The sequence below is a fragment of the Rhinolophus sinicus genome, chromosome 17, assembly GCF_057876585.1.
Source record: "Rhinolophus sinicus isolate RSI-liver-muscle chromosome 17, RSI-T2T, whole genome shotgun sequence".
NCBI classification, from domain to species: domain Eukaryota; kingdom Metazoa; phylum Chordata; class Mammalia; order Chiroptera; family Rhinolophidae; genus Rhinolophus; species Rhinolophus sinicus.
The window spans coordinates 209,690,265-209,709,056 of NC_142517.1; the positions used below are offsets into that span (position 1 = coordinate 209,690,265).

Below are 18,792 nucleotides of genomic sequence, written 5' to 3' on the forward strand. Positions count from 1 at the left end.
TATTTCCTAATAAGCCGTCCCCCCCACCCCCGCTCCAGAAAAAGAGCCTCCCTTCTCAAAATGAATAGCTATTCCATGAAGACATGCAGAGACGTTTCCATTGCCCAGTGATGTATTCTAATTTCCACCTGAGAACGTATCGTGAAGGGTATATTCCATGAAACCCACTTCTCATTTTAGTCCCTGTGAAAAGGTACACTCGTGTCAGAACGAAATACCCAATTAATTCTGGATACACTTGAACCCATGCTCTGCTCTCAGTAGGTTTCTAGGCCGAAAGGAAAACCAACTCTCTACCTAATTGGAACTTCGGGTTTTATGGCGTATCCTGGAGTTTCTGCTCAGTTTTTATTTTCGCTGTTTTCCAGGGTTAATGGTATTTTCTGTGTGCATCTGCGTTAGCCCACTATGCAGAAGCCCTCGGCAGTTTTCAGATGGTAAGAAGTCACCAACATGGAAATTGTGTGTGCTGTAAAGAAAGCCATTATGAGTTATTAGAAATGGAATTAAAATTTTCTAATTAAAGGTCGATTACTTATTTCAGAGTTTTATTTAGTTACATATTGTACCTTCCTCAAGTTCTGTGGCTTCACATTCCGAAGAAGACCCTAGTCTTGCTGGAAGCTGGTAACGACAAAGTTATTTTGCTTCCCGAATATATGTCCTATATATATTGGCCTCGGGGTTTGTTGTTTTTTTTTAATCCTCTCAAAGGCCCTTTTAATGGACGTTTCAACATGACTACTTCTCTGTGTGGTAGCCCCTAGGAAACGACCATTATGTCAAGCCCCTTCGCAGCTAAAGTAGTGTGTTCACATAGTGTAAGAATCTTCGGGGTTGCATCTTATGAAATGAAAAACCCCACCGCCTTTTTATAAGAGAACAGAGCGTTTACACAGTCTTGTTGAGCAAACGAACATTCACATGGCCAGCACAAAAGAAATCTCCCATCTCTAACCCCACAATGAAATCGCTACCAACAAAAGATCCCGGGGATACCGGGCTCACTAAATTTGAAGTGACACAAAATCACAGCGGCATCCATTCCCGCGTGGGGCGGTCCCTGGGGGTGGTCTTTACATAAAGTGTCCTGGTGCCTCAGTCAGCCTGAAACGCACAAGTGGCATTTATGCCCGTGGCATCTTGAAAGATAGATAAATACACATGTGGTGTGGGCCAGGAGTAGCGTCGTCAGACCCGGTTGTCATGTGGCTTCTCTGAGAGGGCCAGGTTTACCCTCTCTGCTATGAATGGAGAGGGTTATTTGTTTCGTTCTGAGACAGGGCTTTCTTAGAAGTGAATGGCACACCCTCCACCCAGCCTCTTCCTCCGTGGAGGTAAAAAGATCCTATTAGTTCTCATAATTGATTCTGAGGGCTGCAGCGTGCCTCATTTAGCCAGCCCTGTGCGCTTCACGCCAAGGATGTAATTCATGCACCCTGAAATATCCAGCATGGCTGACGAGGCTTGGACACCCAACCTCACGGCTGCACCATTTTTTAATCAGCTATCTGAGGAATATTTATCTAATCAACAAAGAGCGCTGTCAGAAGGAGATCAGAGGCGACATTAATATAAGCCTGTGGTCTGGTACAACGATGGAGGAAGAGTTTAGGATAAAACCCTGCTCTTTTGAGCATGCCAACAGACTAAGGAATATTGTTATTCCACGTATGAAGAGCTAGTCAGAAGATTCTCGTGTTGGAAATGTCTGCGATTCGTTAGTTCTCAGGCATTCACATGCTGTAGTAAGAAGAAAATTTTTTTTTTCGCTTAGAGAAACAAAATAACAGATACTTTGTTTTAAAATAAAATTTTAAGTCCCTCGTGATTGCATGAACTCATATGAAAAGCTGTAGCTTCCACAAAATAAGGCCGTGTGTAATAATTGGGAGTCGTTAACTCTAAATGATTCCAGCTACTCTTAGTACGCAGCCATAATTTGCACATTTTTCCCTTTTTCTCCGTCTCCTTTGAAAAGGCTGTGACTGTTAGTAATTATGAGCTGAGTGTCTTATGCCACATCTCGTGTCGTCCTCCGGACACAAAAGTCATCGTTTGTAACTATCAGACACCTTAAAGAAATGTTCTGCGAGTTAGAGTTCACACCAGCCTCTCTTCTTTGGACGTATCACTCAGGATGGGCAGCAGTTGAGACCCGGATGAGGTGGGTGACAGCCACCCCACCGGCCAATCTGGTGACCCAGTACCAGAAAAACCAGGCAGCCATCACAGCAGGGCAGCTTCTAAGAAGGGGCCGTGTCATTTGCCATCCCCTAGGATTTGGGTGCCAGAGGTACAGGCACCTCTCTGCAATGCAAAGATTGCCTTGTAAACTCAGCTTCCTAATAATACCTTCAATGTGCATAACCAAGAGTGTCTGTGTTAATTTTAAGGGTAAATTAGCAATACCATTGTGGTCACATGGCGGTCAAGTTTTAACTTACAGTTTGGGGGTAAGTCTCTGTACTGTCTTACCTGCCTTTTCAAAGTTTTGATCCTTTTAATCCTTGGAAAGTACTTTCCAACTCGGATAATGATGAGTCTCACGACCTTGTCTATTTTTACTTCTCGACCCTGAGCCGTGTCCCTTGTGCCACGTCTTACTGTCACATCCACAGCAGCCTGTGTTAGACGAGTTCTCCATTCACGTTTTGGCGCCGTCGTGGGGACAGGGCGTCCTGCTCATGGCTTCCTTTCCCCAGGCCTGCTGACTTTTCTGCCCACTCAGATTGGGGTTCAGAAAGTTCCACTGAATGTGCAGGCTGAAGTGAGACGAGAGGAGTCTCACCGTCCCCTTTCAGGCTGCCACTTACTTTGCACTAGGTCTGAAGTTGTATGTTGTGGGCATTGTGTCCCCTGCGACCTGCATTCATTTGTGTTCTCAGACCTCCGACAGTGCTGAGACAGTGTGCCATGGCAGGCAGTAGCTGTGCCAGGCATTCTGACGGACTGACAGAAGAGACTTGCTTATCCAGTCCGCAGATTGCAGAATGGAAAACACTAACAATGCTCGCACTTGGCTTCCTTTGCTTTCCATGCGATAAAAGGTGAGATTCTGATACGAAAAGAATAGTTTTTGTGAGAAATAACATTAGTGACAACATCAAAGTAAGTTTGCCTATGTTTAAATGGAAGAAACTACATTCCTAAAAAAATTTTTTTTTTTTTTAAACTGCGTGTCTTAATTCAAATAAAGATGACCCAGAAAAGGTAGTCTTTTGAGTGAGTCTACATGACGCCCTCAGGAAAAGCCTGAGAGCAAGGGGCCGGCGTGATGTCCAAGGAGTACAATGCTGAGATGGAGCCAGGCATCCAGCCAGAGCGCCATGCGTCCTTTTGCTGCAGTGTCTCCATTTCCCTAGGAAGTGAGTCCAGGCAGCCGCACCACACATGGCCCCAGATTTTATCGATGATGATATGATTGTATTTTCTTGTTGAAGCTTCTGAACAAGTGGACTTTGGGCAATCAATGCCCCAGGAGACAAATGCACATATCAGGACCTGGGTAGCAGCCAGAAAAAGTCCATTTGTTTAAGGAGAAGAAAAAGGCATGACATTTTACACATTAAAATTGATTATTTCATCAATAGGTTAATAGAAAACCAGGCTGCGAGTTCACTTCCTGCTTATACATCCCTAAGGTAATGGGAACCCAGAGTTTGAAAAATGCAAAGCGAGAAAAGAGGTTTTCTGTACAGGGGCTTCCCCCCCTTCCGGAGGGGGGCCCTGCCTAGATTCTGCCTATTTATATGTAAATGTTTTATAAAGAGGTCAGTGTACCACTGAGGAGGGCAGACTCTGCCTTCTACTTTCTGGGACTCGTGAAACATGCGCCAAGATGGCACAGCTTCGGCTATTGGAGAAATGAAACACATGCTTAACTCTGAGAAAATCCGTTATACTTAAGGACCCTGGTAACTATTCATTGAACATTTCTAAAGTAAACATTTGAAAACTCATTAGTTTTGGCTTTTTGTCTCTAACACAAGATGTTTGTACTGGTGGGCACACCTGGGAAGCCCCCTTTCCCAAGTGTGCTCTTACCTGACCGGGACTTAGGTGTTACCTGGGACAGGTACCTTATAGATAGTGAAGGTGCCTTGAGTATGCAGAGATGAGGGACTTGAGTATGTAGAGATGTGGAAAGTTAAATTTAGACCCATACAGTGTCAGAAGGCCTCAGTCACCAAACTTAGATGCCCACTAGTTGAGAGATTGTATTTCTTACTGTTAAGTGATGTGTCGTTGTCAAGGTACAAAGTAACTCTTAGGTGTTTCGTTATAACTTAGCTGTTTCTTGTTTTAAATCAAGGGGCAAGTAAATTACAGCTAGTTCTTACTCGCCATTAATATGATTCCCATCCTGGGTACACAGGACTGCACAGTTTCAGACTGGCATTTACTTCCTCTAATGCCCGTTTCGTGCATGAAGTGTGTATTGTCACTGTAAAGAAACCCAATATGCCCCAAAGGACATGACATTTGCTTCAGCAGAACTGCTCGTGGAGACCTGGTCATCCCCCTGGGTCGTCTTGTGACGCCCAGAGCCCACACTGCACCACTGGAGGTAGAGTATTTGGGCTCTAGCCCTACAGCAGGCGAGAACAGCCCACCCGTCCTGAGTCCGGAGTGGGTGGGGGTGAGGGAGCTGACCACTGGCCAGTGCAGGGTGGACCTTGTGTCTGTGCGTCCGCCCACTTCCCGCTTTGAGCTTCAGACACACCTGTGGAAATGCAAGCACCTGCCTTCCCCAGGGGAGCGCTTCTTACCTACATTAATCAAACGGTTATCAGAGAGCCTCGTGGGAGGTTTGCCTGGTTTCTCTTCCTGGCCGTGGGAGTTGAGAGAGGCAGGTGGTCCAGTTGTGGCCCTTCTTCAGGAACACGGGTGGTTGTGGCCATCACTGACCATGGACATGTGTGATGTGTGGCAGGCCTTAGCTACATTTGTGCAGTAACTTGCTCCACAAAAGCCACCTGGCCACAGGTGTCTGCATTCCTGAGTCAGAGGAGGGTTGGGAGGGTGGGGGCTGATGAGGTGAGAATGTCTCTCCAGCCAGTGACAGCTCACTGTGTGAGGTGGGCATTCTCACCTGTTAAATTGTCTCTGCATTTGACTCCCACACCCAGGGTTCCTCTGTGGGTAAGTCGGCATTTGTCATTTGTCTTGTTTTTTGGGTGCTCCCGTCCGTGAGCTGAGCGTTTAAGGAGGTATGTGCCCTTTGGGGTCCTCGGAGCTCCATCCAGAGCCTCCAAGGGCCCTGTAGGAAGGGGACTCCACCCTTTGACCACAGCCAGCAGATAGCTGAGTTTTGCTGGTGTAGATTACTGTCCAGATCCAAATATGTTGGGGGGGGAAACTTCCTTTTTTGACAGCCCTGGGTGTTAAGACCTCCTTTCTGCTGCACACACCGGAACTGCTAGTCACCAGGGTCTCTGGCTTTCACGTGCTGCCAGTATGTTGCCAAATCAAAGGGCTACTGGCACCCTAGCTCCTTCAAAAGATGCCACCAGCCCCCAAGGAAAAGACCAGCTTGGCAGTGTGTGGAGTCACCACGTGTGGAAACCCAGCAGGGGCACGGGAGCATGGACTCCGTGTCTGGGCAGCCGCTGCATTTTGTGCCAACCTGATAACGCTGGTTGGCATGCACGCCTCCGCCCTCCCGAGTAAGTGCGTGTCCTAACCGGGGAAGCGGAGCCGGTGGGGGGTGGGGAGGCCCACGAGCGTCCGCCCGCCCCTCGGGAACGGATGGAGGTGACGTCACGGGCTACTTTGACATTTTCTTTTCTCCCCTTTTCATTTGTTTTCTTCTCCTTTTTGTTTTCTCTCTTCTTCCCCCTCTCCCCTTTCTGCTCTCGGGATGCAGCCAAACGCAAAGCATGGAAACTAAACCGTGTTGGTAGCCTGCGAAATATATACAGCAGCAGCACCAACACCGAAGGTAACGCGCGCCCCCTCCACCCTCCCTCCACACCCCTGCCTTCCCCGTGCAGACACGGAAATGCGAGTCCCCAAGCCGCATGCACCCTCATTGTGTTTGCAGACTCATTCCTGTGGTCTTTCCATCTTTTTGTTTGTGTGTTTTATTTTACCATTCATGTTCCTTTCAGCTTACTTAAATTTTGACCTTTCCCTTCAGTCGTAGAGTAGTGATGTTTAAATTACTTGAGAAACCTATTTTCTCCTCTTTTTTTCTTTTCCTTTATACATGTGGGCACTCAGTGTAATATTTCCCAAGTTATTACAGTTTTTAAAAGTGTTAGTATCAGGTGTAATGATCTGTAGCCAAATACAATAGTACAATAGTGTGCCGTGACATTTAAGTAACAGTCTTAATTTGTTTTGTGGATTCGTTCTCCATAATGCTCTCTGCAGCTCTAATCCAGAGGCAGCCAGGCCCGGGTCATTTGCATGGGCGCTACTGCTTGTAAATTCAGTATATTGTTGTGTTTCTAAAGGTCGTCCAGTGCCAAAGTTCACAAATTGACTTGCGTAGCTTTCTTCACCGAAGACAGCCGTCATTGCTTTTGTATAATAGCAGATTGAATTTTTTCCCCCACCTTCATTTGAACAACACAATTATAAATTGCCTTTTTTTTATGATTACAAATGTCAGGGGTCAGAATTATTTTGATGCCAGGCAAAGGAAAACCACCACCAGGCAGCCCCAGCCCTTGTAAAGGAGGTTGGTGTACAATATGTGCGATGCAAAATAGGTCACAACCCAGCGATCTTGGTATAATAGGGGGACATTTTTTTTCACTTAAGTGCAAGCCAAATGGGTCAAGTAATCGCAAGCTCGTGCCCTAACACTAATTGACTTATTTGGGGATGATTATAACTGTAATATTTTTCTTAATGTCACTGTTTTCTGGGCTGTTGATTTTAGTGATTGCCAAGCAGTGGCATTAAATCTCTTGTAAATTTTAAATTGCACGGTATTTCTGTAAACAAGTCCCTCTCTTCACATCTGATCATTAACCTTTGCTGATTTATAGCACCATCCTTTTTTTTCTTCCTTTCACAATTACTCCTGTCTCGCTGCTGGAAGCCCTGCTCTCAGCCAGGAAGAAAAAAAAAAAAAAAGAAGAATCTGGAAAACAAAACTACATTTTCACGATGCCTTGTTAAAGACCTGTTTTTTAATCATAATTTTTTTTTCCCATTCCTCAAGGGGAGATTGTCGTCTGTTAAGTTACCAATGGAGCTTGACCCCTTTGGTGCCTTCTTTCAAAGCACTCGTTCGAGGAAGCAAAATGAGAGGGAAACATAGTAGAATTTTAGGACCAGTCACATGCAGTCTCATTTTTGTTGTATTTCAAAAGGTGTTAAAATACTATTTTTGATACTAGTTTTTCAACATAAGGTGCCTATTATTTCTCTTCACTGTGACCTAATCAGACATGGGTTTTTTTTTTGTATGTATGTGCATCTGTCACAACAAATTTGTTTATTTACTTACGGCCTTAAAAAAAAAACAGAATGAGTTACATGACATGCAGTTTTACGCGAGATGAGACTGTATACAAAGTTGGGGGGCAGTAAGGAGGCAGACAGTCCCCCCGAGACTTGCTGATGGGGCCTTCCTGGAGACCCTGGTGGGCGGCAGCTCACGACAGGTGTGACGATTTGCAGAAGAGGGAACTTCTCACCTTGACCGATCAGGTAACCCACAGTGCCCAGGGCGCTGGGCAGGGAGGGGCAGTGCCACTGTCTGAAATCTGTCAATACCTGGTAACGCTGCGGCTCAGGGCCCCTCACTCCATTAGCAGCAGCTACCAAAGGCAATTCTGGGGGTACTGGAGTAAATAGTGACCACACAGCCAGTTCTTCCTCAGTGTTTGCTTTCATTTTTGTTCATTGTTCAGTTACATTTATGAATCTTCAATTAAGCGACACGATCATTCTTCATTTACTTTGGGTTTCTTTTAAGATTGATATCTGTGCGTACCCGCTCTCATTTCATACAGCTTTTAATAGTATATTGCTAGATTCGTATAATTACATAAAATAAATTACCAAAATGCATTTCTAATTGCCAGTATTTCAATGCAGGATGTCATCACATAGTCTGTTTATAACATGATGCTTTATGAAAATTCATATCCTGAATTTTGTCTACCTTTTGTTGTAACCTGAGGCCTTGAGTGTTACACTAAATGTACCCATCCCCAAATGGAGTATTTTTTAAAATGGTCCACTTGAGTAATTTGTTCACAAAATACAGTTGACTCCAGAGTTTCCTGTGGAGTTGGAACTCGAGTTTCAATAGTCAGGGGAGGGTGCCCGCTACAAGCCCGGCCCTGCCCAGGGAGCCTGTGCACTCATTTGGGGCTCCTCGCTGCAGTTGGGGAGTGGCGGCGGTCTGCAGTCCCCTTTCCAGCTCTGGAGAGTCCAGCTCAGACATGGCACTCGCCTGGGGGGGGGCTCCGGTTGGTGAGAGCCAGGCACGACCAACACTGGACCCGATGGTCTTACTCTGAAGCCCCTTTTCTCTTACAACAACTCTTTCCAGGCCCTGATTCCATTATCGTTTAGACGCCAGAGTAACCTGCCCGGTTGGTACAATGGGAAATCTGGGTGTAGACAAATCAAGTGATTTTCTGCAGGGCCAACAGCTAGCCCATTCTGGGGACAGGACATGTGCCCAGATGTCTCAACTCCAGGACTTATTCCCGGGTGCACAATGCGTAGATGTTAGGAGTGGATGAGAACAAATGAAACAGAACTAATTAGGGAAGCACACGTGCAAGAATACAAGACAAACAAAAACATGCTCTTTTGCTTCTTTTTTGTCCATTCAAGCTCATGGTCTGTGATACCAAGATGGAAACCTAATTTGTGTGTGTTATATTGCACTAATTTTTAAAGCTTTGTTACTTTATAAAAATTCAACTCTCTCCTAAGGTTGGTGAAATCTGAGTCCCTCCAACAAGACCGCAGCTTTCCTTTTTCCATCTCAGGAGCCTGTAAAGTATAATGGAAGGTATATTTATGACGGGATTCCCCAGTTTGTAGCGGCCTCCCCACCTGAGGAGAAGCCTCCTGCACGGCAGGTGCCGAGACGACCTGGGAGGCTGCACGGAAAACCCTCTCTGGGAAAGAGCCCAGAGCACTGGGCAGGAGGATCAGCCCTGTGGGGCTGTGTGCGTGGCACTCCACCCCCGGCAGCCGTGGGAGGCCCCAGAATCCACCGGCCTGTCTGTGGGCCTCCCCGTCCCCTGGACACCTGGAGACAGGCCGATGTCCGTCCACTGTGAGTTGGTGAACAGATGGACTCTGTCAGGGAGGGTCAAGGCCTCTTTGCTTTTACAAAGAAAGTACTTTCAGTGCATTTATAAAGCAGAAAGGGGTAAAGGAAAAGTGTACTGGGGAGCAAGGGGTGTTTCTTAGGGTGTCAGGTCACCCACAGCATTTGAGCTGAACTGACCACTTAATACTGCAGACAGCGTGTACATCCAGGTAGCAGATGCAGCATTACCTGAAGCCCCGGCTCGGCCTTTGCACAGAGGTCCCGGCTCGGCCTTTGCGCTGACATCCCGGCTCAGCCTTTGCGCTGACGTCCGTTTCTGTGGGCCTGGACCTGCCCTGCATAGAGACCTGGGACTCCTGTGGTTTGCGTGCCTTCCGCAGCCACATGAATGGACTCAGGGAGCCCCGACGCTGTGGCTCCAAACAGGCCCTGCTCCGGTCACCGCCCTGTCCACTACCTGGTGTCCCGGTTCTGAGGCGTCCACCGCACTCAACGTGACTTAAACAAACTGCAGGCCGTGATCACGCTGGCCCCTGAGAGGGACGTGTTCCTGCCGCCATGCGGGCAGCCTGTGCCAGGTCCCGGCACGTGGACAGCGGGAGGGCTGGTGGGCAGCCCAGCGGGTGTCGGACAGAGACCCTGACGTGGGGGGAGGGAAGGTATGTTCTGAATGAGGCCCGGGGGGCTTACTGCACAACGAAGCTGCATTTCAAGTAGGGGCTCAGGAAGGGAGGGCCTTCTGAGCTACGAGACCTGATGGGGGCCGTGACTGTAGCACTGTGATCGCCTGGCATCCTGTCCTGTCTCCCCAGCAACCTCTTGGGGGGGTCACTTCCTTCACGTTTTACAGGAGGAGAAACTGAGGCATGGAGAACAGCAGCCAGGAGCCCCAGGAAAGCACACCTGCACATGGAGACAAGGCTGGCATCAGGGTCAGCTGCCAACTGAGCCCTGGACATGGGCTCGGTCACAAGCATGGAGCACGCTGAGGCTTGAGCGGCGAGGGGCCGGGGGCTGTGACGCCCAGCACACAGCAGCTCCGCCGTAGGGGTGTGACCAGGCCTGCGTCCTGAGGGACTCCCTACAGGGTCTGAACCCCGCCCCCACCCCCAATGCCCCCCCCCCAGGCCACACATGCCCCCCCCTCCAGGCTGCCCCCATGCTAGGCGGGGGTCCTCTTCACTCTTAGCACGTTTCACGCATTTTCAGTCCTTCTGATTCTCGACTGGAAATTTGCAAACCTTGTGTTGCTAAGTGCGCTGTGGACACTGGTTTCCAGCCCAGACACGAGCAGGGTGGTTGTGGTCCAGTTCTCAACCTTGGGTCCTTGACTCTTGCTCTCTGTGCCTCGGTTTCCCCACCTGTAAACTGGGAGATGGGGCCTCCTCCAGAGGCTGTGATGACATGTCAGTGAGGCAGTATATCCAGAGGTGCCGCCACAGTTCCCCCGTCATCACTGTTAGTACTTGCCTCTTGTCGGGAGTGACACACACCCCATCATTCAAAGAAAATTCACACGCCTGAGCGTCATTTACATAGTAAGGAGCAGAGAGAGTCAACAGGAAATGTCCCAAAAGTGTAAAGGGGGATTTAAAATCGAGCTTTTTCCCCCCAGACTTTTAAATCTACCCCTCCCAGCTCCACTTACTGTCATCCTCTAAAGAAGCAACAAAAGTAGACATTGGGCTCTGGAATCGGACACGCCGGGAACCGATCCCAACTGCGTGAATTCAGATGGGTTACTGGGTATCGCCTTCCCCCGCTTAGGGTTCTCTAAAGTGGACACAGTAAAACCTACCTCAAAGTGTAATTGAAGAAGTTGACTGAAGCCTGCAAAGCCCTTACCTAGAGTGGGGCACATATGACAGTGACCACAGTGGGCCTTGCTAATTGTTGTGAAGACCTCACTAATAGAAAAATAATTCCACAAACACACTCTGTGGAGAGTGTCCATGGAACCATTTTTCAGGCCTGTTGAGTATGTCAGTTCAGGGCAGAATCGGCCAAAGCCAGCACTGGGGGTTGATGGGAACAGTCCAAACGAACATCTCATGCAGATAAATTCAAATTTGAGAAACCCTTTCATGGGAAGACACTGACTTTTTGGGCAGAGAAGCAAGATTGCTGGTGTCTCCAGCCCTCGACTTTTAAAAGGATGGTCCTGGCGGTCCTTTGAGCGTTGGGCAGCGCCTGGCAGAGGACACGTGTGGGCAGTGAAGGCCCACGCAAAGGTCTGGTGAACCTGCACAGCCAGGTCTCTGGGAAGGAGCCTGTGCCCGCCCAGTGTGGCCGAGCCCACGTGGTTCACCGTCAGGAGAGCGGGCCTCTGAAAAGTGATGAATACAATTCGAATGAGTCACAAATAGTGAACACTGCTCAGTGACAAGGACAGATTCCAACAGACGCCTCTAGTTTTTCTTTCTAAACCAAAAGCGTGGGTGAGCCTTGAGTTTTCACGGGGTGCCCGGGCCACGAGCGAGCGAGTGCCAGGGAATGTGTTGCCACGTCCGTCTACTGCATCCTGAAATGTTTTCAGTTTGGGATCTGATCATTTATTTTCTCAGGAGCTTTGTGTGAGACACTCTCCTTAATTTACGAAATGCGTGGCACCCTATGATTCTGGAAGCCCAAGCTCATAGAAGGGAGTTTCTGGCCCCCTGGCTCTCAGCCGGCTCTCCCAGCTCTTGCTATCCAATGTGCTGGGAAAATACACACCTCAGTGTTTTGTGAGAGCCTTCCTGGGGTAACACCTGGCAGCAAACACCCCTAACTTTGTGACCTCCCTGGGGGGGCTCACTTTTTTACCGCATTAATTCTGCTCTTCTAAATGAAGCGCAGTGCAGCCCCTCTGTTGGACGCTGTACTAAACAAAGATATTTACCAAATTCAGAGCTTGCAAAAATATTTACCTAAGGTCCATGTATGTCTTTACAATGACCAGAAAAAAATTGTCTTTTGTTGGTTGGTTTAAAAGGATCAACTTCTCCAGTGGGAAGAGGTTGTGATGTTATGGTTTTCGTTTTGGTTTGGTTTGGGGTTTTCTTGCCCTTGGTCTTGGTTTTCAACAGACCTGCATTGTATTCTTCAGGTTTCCTTCACATTCATCTTTTCCCGCAAAAATGAGAGAAAAAATTTAAAGAAAACTGAGTTTTTATGTTCTGGTGGGTTTGGGCTAGATGCTTAAACAAGTGTGTGGTTTTCATCAGAATTGCATAAACTATCTATGTTATACAGGCTTTGAAAGCAGAAATAGAGAAGGCTTTTTGCAAGCTGTATGGCTCAAAAAATTAGCATAAAAGCCTGGGGCTCCGGATGACTTCGCCTCGTGTACTCTCAGGGCTAGATTGTGGCGGACCTGGCAGACACATGCCATTGCCGTTTCTGATGTGAGGAAATTGATAGCAGCTACCTGGCCAGTTGGGTTAAGAAGGCTTCTGAGGCTGCATCAGCCTCTCTGAGATCAGTTACGAATGTCTTTCCTGGCAGACGAAAGGGGGGCAGCAGGCCTTTGTGGGCCCAGTCCAGCCTGGGGCCTCCCTTGCCAATCAAGCTGACATTGAAAGGGTGGACTGGCCTGCTCGTGGGTCCCCAGTTAGTAGATGTTAGAGCAGAAAGGGCAAGGAGGGAAGTGCATTGCAGAAGAAAGAACCCCAAAAGGGGAGGGAGCCCAAGACCTAAAGGATGTGAAGAAAAAGACGACGTGGAGAGTCAGCCAGAAACTGGGAGAAACCCGTTGCTAATACTCTCCTGTTAATGAGGAAAAAATGGCGTGGCCAAAGGTTTGCGCTGCTGTTAACACGCTAATCAGAACACCGTTGTGTTTCCTAGAACAAATGCCCTAACTCTGTGACAGCAAAGGTCACAAGTGGCGAGCTCAGCTATGTCCCTGCCAGCCGTGGCAGTTTTTATCTTCAGATCATTTTTAAATGGTGACCCCCTGGAAGCCTGGACTCTGCCCGTCCTGGGCTCCTGTTGGCCACCTCTGCACGTGGACACATCCGTCCTCCGTGCTAAAAGTTGTCCTGTCAGCATAGTGTAGATGACACTGTTCATCATATGTTCGTCCTTAAATATGTCAGGAAGGACACTTAGCCTTGTGCATAGAAACGGGCCGGGGGTCTGGGTTCCAGGTTTGTAGGGGAGCCGGCAGAATGCACGGAGACCCCTCAGCTGCTGAGTGAGGACCTTGGAGTGAGTGGTCGCGGACACACACTGCATGCTTCTCAATTCAGAAGACACGAATCGACCCAGCAGCATCACCCCACACCTGCCTCCCGCGGACATTTCTGAGCCATCATGCGTCAGTTTGGTGCAGAGGTCTGGGTCCTCTCGGCCTTGGCAAAAACATGGGGTGGTTGTTCCCCCAAGACAGACGGCTGCATCTGCCCGTCTCTTCTCCCATCCCCCCCCCCAATGCTTCTTTGTCAGATGTCTCCTGTTGCAAACAACTTCCAAATGTAAAACAGTTGCAGCTGCTTCTAGCCCTTTAACCCTTTGTCTGCTAGGATTCCGCGGAAATAATTGATGACTGATTGGCCCATTAACCTTTAAAAAAAAAAAGTTTGACAGCCCGGACTTGTGTAATGAGGAGGGATTCCTTGTGAAATCAGTCTGATGGCTGAGTTGCTTGCCCCTGAGGAGGCAAAATTAGCCCCACGGGGCCTCGTCTGCATAGAAACTGGACGCAATTAGTGTAATATCCGGTGTTATTAATGTCGTTGGGAATAATTGGGAAGGTTGATTTCGACAGGTTCATGGTGCTAAAATACTATTATAGTGGACCTTTCCACAGCTAACCGTTAAACACGGAAAACTGTTTAAATCCCTAGGAGCCCAGTGACAGACTTTATGAAACAGCTAAGCCCTGGGATGTCCCGCTGGGAAACAACAGGCTTCCTTTCAGGCGTTGGGTGTGGCGAGGCTTTGATTTGTCATTATGGGGCGGGGAGGGGGGGGGGGCTAAGGGATGGAACTTTGCTGATCCCCTGTGTATCGTAAAACAGAAACATACTTTTAACGGAGACGCAATCAGGAATGTCTACAACCAGAGTTCGGTTTTACAGAATGAATTAAATATAAGCCACTATAATTGTCCCTACGAGTAGGTTTGTGTTAGGGAAATGAAGCTGCTCGAAATGAAACGGCGATGGTACGTTGTCACTCTCCGAGCGTTCATTCTTCACGTTTTAAATGAGTGTGACAGTGAAGAGCGATGCTCCGTCTGTCTCTCTGACTGATCGGCCTCACACTGCCAATTACTATTTTTATCATTTTTTATCTAGTTGCCGATAACTAAAATAGCGTCACCGTGTCACTTCAGAATGTGATGTACTCTCCCTGCTCCATCAGTGATTTGAAGAGGCTGCGTCATCTGATGAAAATTCTCCTTTGAACACGTTAATGTTCTGTCTGTACAGAAGAAGGAAAACTATTTGGGTAGAGCATCTACTAAGTGCTTAATGAGTGTAATAGTCGCTGCAGCGATATGGAAATGTAAGCAGGGATGAAATCCAGAGGTGCACCAGGTGTTGACCAGGTAGCAGCCTGGACCCCACCACCACCACCACCACTAGGTGCAGGACTTTTCTCCACTGGAGCTGTCAGGACTGGGTTTGGAAGTGACAGGAGCCCACTTAAAGGGGTTTAAAGAAAAAAAAAAATTTAAGGAGGGGGAAGGGGAGAATGGATTGGTTCATGCACCAACTGTAGGTCAGGTGTCTGGAGCAGAGAGCAGGGTCCCCACTCTACTCTGTGATCAGTAGCATTGTCACCTTGCACAGCTGGCGGCCTGGATAGCAGAGGTTTTCCTTCCCGTGGAGGGACAAAGGCTCCTGAACCTGTTGGGACCTGTCTTGACAGGTCCCAGATAAGACAGGGCTCTGTGGCCCCCACCCAGATCTGACAACCTGGAGGAGGAAATGTGAATCGTGTGCCCCCTGCCAGAACAGAGCCGAGCAACCAAGAGCACCATGTGCTCTGATTTTCCTGGTGCAGATGGGACTGTCCTCCTCCACGTGCTGACCTCCTCCAGTCACTGTCAGGGAGCCATATGCCCAGGAAGGTAGCAGCTGGAAAGTCCCGGCTTATGACTGCCATGTCCACGTCACAGGAGATGTGATGACAACAGCGGAAATGCTTTCCCACAGCCACTCGTCACGTCCCCTAGTCTTCTCCAGACGAGACCAGTTAAAAAGAAATGTGACAGTAGTGACAGCTGGGCAGAGATTTCTGCGACAGCTAGTCTTAAAAGGGCCACCACCTTGCTCTTGCATCAGCAGTAAGGGGAAATAACAAAGCCCCTGGGAACTGGGGAGATTCTGTCAACTCCCACTGGACACCCTAGGAGAGTTCCTTTTAGTGTCCATTTGTTTTTAGGAAATGGAGAAAGCACACTGCTGGCCACTCAGAGAGAGAAAAAGAATTAACTGAGATAATGCCTCTAAAGCCCTAGCATTTTTCCTGGCACAAGTGGCTCCCAGTAGAATTGTTTTTTGTATTTATTATTCTGTTGCAGTGGATTCATTACAAAGAAACAAAGTATCCCTTCGTGGGAGTCATATGTAACATGATTCAATATGCCACTGCTGTGTAATCCTCGATCTTATTTTTTAATCTTGGGAGGCAGACAAAAGTCATGTGGCAGATATAATTCAATTCTGCAATTCTAACTGTATCTGTAGGTGTTAACGTATTACTCTCTCTCAAAAAAAAAAAAAACAAAAAAAAGCCACATAAAGACAGTACCCTGGGAAAAAGGGTGCCCTGAGCACAGCTGGATTCCATGTGGTGGCAGTGGTGTCACGTGGTTGCAACCAGATTCCGAGCAGTTTTTTAATCTCAGCAAGCGGGGCCATGCCACTGCCAGGCTCCTTGGGAAGACACCTTTGCCAGGGCCTGAAGTCCAAAACAAGGCTCCGAGTAGCGCCCCCAGTGGGGTCCCCTCTGCACTGAGACGGCGTGGGGGTTCCATCTCCCTCCTCCTCCTGTCTTCTCCACAGTGAGCTGGACCCCTCTCCCGCAGGGGGTCCAGGTGTTTGCATGCACGGTTCGGCAAGGAGCCCCATCAGCCTGTCCCACCTGAGAGGCACTATCGCCTCATTATCTGGGAGTGTCTGCTGGACACTGTATACAAGACCGCATGTAAGCCAAGCCGTGCAAACAAAGAAATTCCCCGAAGAATTCTTCATCAGTGTTTCACTGCATATTCAGCCACTACTGGGACTGAACAGCCTTGAATACAAGGCTTGACCTTCGTACCTGGCTGTGTCCAAAGGGGCCTTCGTGTGTACGTCATACCTTAAAAAGGGACGACTCGCACACAGGGTGTCACAGTGACTACGAAACTTACTGTGGCCCCATGCCTTGTCCCAGAAGCATTTTTCTTCATGTCTGTTATTTCTGCAGTTGTGCGCCTTTCCAGGTTTACAGTTACCCCACAGGACTCCTCCCCCACCCCACCCCCAGAAAAGAGAAAAACGGTCTCAGATGGATGGAGCGTTGTGTGTTTGCACAGTTGCGCAGTCGGTTCTTACCTGGGACGTGAGACATGGTGGCACTTTCCAGGGTCCTTCAGGCCTGTTCTTCGGGCTCAGCCACCCTCCTGAGCTGGGGGCCGCCAGGCCGAGGTTACGCAATGTCCTGCGTCCGTTTGCTCCTGGCTCTACTGAGCCCTGTTGGCATTTCATTATAATTAGCAGGCGACCCAGCCAGGGGTTCCTGTTCTGGGAGACGAGGCATGTAACCTGCTCTGGCGCCTGTCACCCTCTGGTTAATCCGTCACCTCCAAACACAGTGTGGGGTCTTCTCTTCGCCACCTGCTACGGGACTGCAGTTCTGAGTGAGCCTTGAAGCTGGGACTTCAGGGGGATTGTTTGGCTTATTCACCGTTCTTTGTATCTCTCCTTCCCTGCCTCACAAATGGAGAGGATGTATTTGTAAACATGTGTTTAAATATTATTTCTATTTGATCCTCGTGTTCAGAAATGCAATTAACATTTCGTCCTGTTGGTCTTGTATCTCGCCCATGTGCTCACAGCTACTGTTTCTCATCATTTGTAGGTTATTTGGGGCTTCCTGTGCGAACAAACATGTAATCCATGAACGACGGTTTTCTGTCTTGATTGCTCTCGCCCTGAGGTCTTTCCTTTCTCTATTCTGACTCACTACGCTGGCCAGCGGGCCTGACGAAGGCTGTTAGGCAGCGTATCTGCCCTGGGCACCCTCCAACCGATGTGGAACGATTGCCTCTCACATTTCATCATTAGGGTGATGAGTGGCTTTGGATGGGTAAAGGGTTTCCCTTCTCCTCCTAGTTTGGTCAAAGACGTTAGTATTTATTTTTCTTATTAATTTCTTTCCCGTCTTCTGATTGGAAGTCACACATTCTACTTTTCTTGAAGAGGTCAACCCTGATATTCTATCCTATGTACCTAATCTACCAAAACATAAAGTTAGTTTTATATTCCTCCGGGGACCAGTGCAAAGTCCTGGGACATTTTAACTCATGTCCTCACCTCCATTTCCATTTCTCTAGTGTTTACACCTTCCCCAAATTAGACATTATTATGAGAAGTAGTATTTGATATCATTTTGGTTTTGTTGTATCTATATACGTAATCATTTGTTCCACAACACTTCTAGCTCTGACCTTCTTTCTAGAATCTTCTGAAGTGTAACTTTTGCTAGTTTCTTTAGTAAAGTTCTATTGGTAATAGGCTCTTTCCGATGTTTTGCATGAAAATATCTTCATTCCACTCTTTACTTGAAAGTGGGTTTTCCTGGATCCCAATATTAAAATGGCATCACTTTCTCTGGGCGCTTTGAGGATGTTATTCTCTGTCCTGCACGTATGACTTTGCCCTTGAGAAGTCCGTCATCTGTATTACTGACATGATTGTAAGAGCAGTCTGCCTTTTCCTGCGTCATTCTCAAGAGCCTCTTTTGTCTCTGGTTTTCCACACTGGCGTGAACGTTTGGGGTGGATTTCCTTGTCATAATCCTTCTTGGTACCTGTGCTTCCTGTGTCTAGAACTCTGTCGTTCAACGGTCCAGTAACATTCTCACTCTTTGTCTGGCAAGCAGACGTAGGTTATGTTTCTGGCACTTGTCTCCACACCACACCCTGTCCCTCTCACAGTGTCCACTCTCCTCGTCTTCTGTTCTGTGTTTTAACCCATTTCTCCAGGTCTGTCATCCAGCCCAACCATTCTCACTAGCTCCTCTGGGAACCCAGCCATGGAGGACTCTGGGGGGTTTTAACGATTATCATTTGTATTTCCAAAAGATCTTTTTTTGTCTGAGCTGCCTGGTTCATTTTCATGGTCTTTTACTTGAAAATTTGGGGGATTCCACTTTTTAATTTCTTTGAACATTTCAGTAATAGTTATTTTAAATTCTGTATCCATCATACTTTGGACCTAACTCTGTTGTCCTATTTCCTGTGTGTTCGGTGTCTTCAATTTTGAGTTCACACATGGGTGATCTGTATGGAATGCTTTCTTTCCGAGAAGATGCCAGGAGCCAGGCTGGCTCTGCAG

At 48.0% G+C, this 18,792-nt stretch overlaps 1 protein-coding gene across 12 annotated transcripts in view; it reads left to right on the forward strand.

Annotated features, from left to right (window-relative positions):
• The window catches only part of AGAP1 (ArfGAP with GTPase domain, ankyrin repeat and PH domain 1), a 511,591-nt gene that overhangs the window by 418,453 nt on the left and 74,346 nt on the right, over positions 1 to 18,792 (forward strand). For 5 of the 12 annotated variants that reach the window (XM_074315523.2, XM_074315485.2, XM_074315453.2 and 2 more), the window contains one exon: positions 5,870 to 5,944. The exons of the other annotated variants lie outside the window; for them this stretch is intronic. In XM_074315523.2, the coding sequence (XP_074171624.1) occupies positions 5,870 to 5,944 (75 nt within the window). The remainder of the gene's footprint in view (positions 1 to 5,869; positions 5,945 to 18,792) is intronic. 12 annotated transcript variants of the gene reach the window in all.